We start from the raw sequence: 3338 nt of genomic DNA on the forward strand, positions 1-3338 counted from the left end.
TATGGCTCAACCAACACAGATCCACCAAATATCATATCAAACTTTTCCACCTAAATTACCCTAAGAAGAAATGATGATACTCAGAATAATGAGAAAAATAGAAGATAGAAAACACCCAAAAGCAGGAACTAAATCACTGGTCTTGGTTCAATTAGTATTGGAAGGAAGTTTTTAAAAAAATTGCCCCCAAAATATTTAAAAAGAGTAGCACTTACATACACATTCAGACGGAGTAAAGATCCTGACACATCTATGTGCAGAACATCCGATGTGCTGGTAAGACTCACAAGCATCAAACAATCCCGAACACCAGACGCTTCTGTATTCTAATTTGCCCTCCATCTGCTGTGATAATTTTACACTAAAAATAACTAGGTACAGAGTCTGCAAAAAAATTTAGGACGAGAGAATTCCAAACCTGAAATATCAGCAGTGCAGTAGATAAAGGCAAAGATCATACCACCAAAATCCCAAGCAATCCCTTGAATACCCACTGAGGCACAATTATTAGGTGCCCTAGCAACACCCATAGCAGTCAAAAACTCAAAATGGTGATGTAAAAGAATAGGAAAGTGGCCATAAACTCAGCAATCCCAGCCCTATAAAAAGACCAAGACATCAATTCCACTGGCTCAAAAAGGGGAGCTGAGGGCGGTTCTATGTACCCCCTATCTGTTTGAGCAGCTGTGCTGAATGGCTCCTTTTGTGTTGTTCCGTTTGTTGTGTGATACAAACACAAATATGATGACTGTCGCAACCCGATAATCCAAAAATTAAACTGGACAAATATGGGTTAGACTCGCATAGCTCAATTAGAATGCGGATAGCCAGTTTAATTTTCACAGTGATTCGTTTATACGAAATGACACGACTCCTGCCGATATGACATGGTGAAAGTTAACAGACCTATAAAATGAACAAATTAAATCACAAATCGAGCACATGCTGGACAACACAATCCTATCCAGTCCACATAGTAGGCTGGAGAGAAGTAAGCTTCACAAAATAACGGAGTTAAGAATAAAAACAAAATTCCTCTACATTTCTCCATAATACCCTGTTTGATCACCCTCCAAGAACCCAACAAGAACACCATGCACATAGATACATGTATAGATTCCCAAAAAAAAACCTCCCCGAAGTTCCTAAAACCCATTTCATTTACATCATATATGTAGTACTACCCATGTTCATCAAAAAGCAAAAGATATCCATCAGCAACATCAGTCAACAGCGACATAGGACTCACCACCAGATTCGGATCCCTTGTGGCCATTCTTCACCTTGGGCACCTCCACCTTCAGCACACCGTTCTTGATCTCGGCCTTAATCTTATTCAGATTGTAACTGTCCGCCGATATATGGTAGGTGGCCTTGTACATCCAATCAAAACCGAGCTCCTCCTTGAATTCCCGCTTCCCTCTCACAGTCAGCTGGTTTCCTTTCACCAGCACCTCCACTTCCTTTTTTCCCACCCCTGGCATGTCCGACCTTATCTTGAGACACTCATCCGTTTCTAAGAAGAACATTAATCAGATACCATCAAGTCAATATGAATTTATATGCACTATTACATACAGAAAAGAACCCTCTGATCAACAACGGACTCAAAGAGCTCGAGCTGGGTTTCCTAATTTTACTGCCACAAGAAATCCAAAATAGTCTGATTTAATTTGTTTAGAGTTTCTAAAACAAACAAAAAAAGCTCGGGTTTAACTCTCAAAAAAAGAAAATAGGGTTTTAGGGGAGAAATAGGCTTTTTATCTTCGTTCTCCCAATGTTACACCCAGAGTATAGAAACCAACAGAACAAAATGAAATCGAAGGTATACAAAATGGATTAAAAACAGAGTTCCCTATGATTTATGCCTCTCGGAAAGAGTGTGTGTGTGTGTGTGTGTGTGTGCGTGAGAGAGAGAGAGATTACTACCGTGGGCGTAGGAAGGTTTGATCCATTGCTGGATGGGTGAGCCGTTGCTCCCGTAGTTGTCGGGGTCGAACAGAGAGGAGTTCACTGGAGGGAAAGTAGGACTAGTACTGAAGAGACGAGAGGAGGAGGAGACTGCAAGTGGACGGAGGAGGGATTTGCGGGAAAGGAGTTGTAGTCGCTTCAAAGATGCAGCAGCCATTGTTGGATGGTGAAATGGAATTTGAGATTTTGCCAAGAACTGTCTGGTCTGGGGGGATTTGCAGCAAAACGGAAACGAAAAATGCTTTTCCTCCTGTTGACCACAAAGGAAAGACCCACACACTCAGGCAGATATGGAGACCTAGGTCTACCTATGACGGCTTATTAATTGGGTGCTGCTATTCGCAACCCTTTATTTTCTCTCATAGCCTACTACATTTCGGTAAATGGTTGTTAAAATCATACATAATATTTTGGTAAATTGCTGTTGAAAACAAGATTATATTTCGGTAACTACATGTCGAAAATATGTTCAACTTTCGGTAAATAACTGCCGAACATACATTTTCGGTAAATAGCTGTTGAAAAAAATATTGTATTTCGATAATTGGATGCTGAAAATATATCTCAATTTTGGTAACTAACTATCGAGTATAATTGGAAATATTTAAAGGGTTATGGGAAAAAATAAAAGGCTGCGAATAGCAGCGCTCTTTAAATAATTTCCTAAACTATCACCTTTTACCATGTTGACCCTTCATCTTAATTATCAATCGTATTGACCCTTTCAACTATATAACTGTCTCACTATCACCCCCCTTATGCCAAAAATGCCCTTACTTGATTTCCTTAACACCCATCAACTTGTACCACTTTCCCTCATATTGATAACCAATCCTGTTGACCACCTAAACTTTTGGTTTAAATTTTAACTTTCCATTCACCATTAAGAGGCAGAGAAGTTTTAAAAAAAAATGAAAAAAGTTCACTTCAAATGCCAAAAAAATTAACCAGAAATTTATCTTTCACATTTTTTTCATGGAAAGAAATTTTAGTAAAAAAAAGTTTAAAAAAATTATGAAAAGAAAGTTTTTAATTATTTAGTAGAAATGCTTAATTAAAATAGAAAATAATGGAAGAAAATTTACAATATACTTTTTTTGGTGAATTTTTGTAGATGATTATTTTATTTTACTTCTTTTATTCTTCTAAACATATAAAACTAAAGAATTAAATGTTTGACCAAAATATTAATTAAAGAGAAAAAAACTAAGAAAAAAGACAGGAAATAATTATTTTAAATAAGGTAGGATTTTGAATGTATTAATATTAAATTAAGATTTTATTGCTTTTGTACAAATAAAATTATTTTATAAATTATGTAAGTATTTTGGGCCATGAAGTATGTAAGTATTTTAGGCCATGATCTA

At 36.8% G+C, this 3338-nt stretch overlaps 1 protein-coding gene across 1 annotated transcript; it reads right to left on the bottom strand.

The window, feature by feature from the left end:
- Positions 1 to 997: 997 nt before the first annotated feature.
- Positions 998 to 2263, bottom strand: LOC131319559 (heat shock 22 kDa protein, mitochondrial-like). The gene is made up of 2 exons (XM_058349871.1): positions 1930 to 2263; positions 998 to 1516 (listed from the first exon to the last, which is right to left on the bottom strand). The coding sequence occupies exons 1-2, from the start codon at positions 2126 to 2128 to the stop codon at positions 1224 to 1226; spliced, it is 492 nt and encodes a 163-aa protein (XP_058205854.1). The 5' UTR covers positions 2129 to 2263; the 3' UTR covers positions 998 to 1223.
- Positions 2264 to 3338: the final 1075 nt, after the last annotated feature.

The sequence above is a fragment of the Rhododendron vialii genome, chromosome 3a (genome assembly GCF_030253575.1).
Source record: "Rhododendron vialii isolate Sample 1 chromosome 3a, ASM3025357v1".
Taxonomy (NCBI): Eukaryota; Viridiplantae; Streptophyta; class Magnoliopsida; order Ericales; family Ericaceae; genus Rhododendron; species Rhododendron vialii.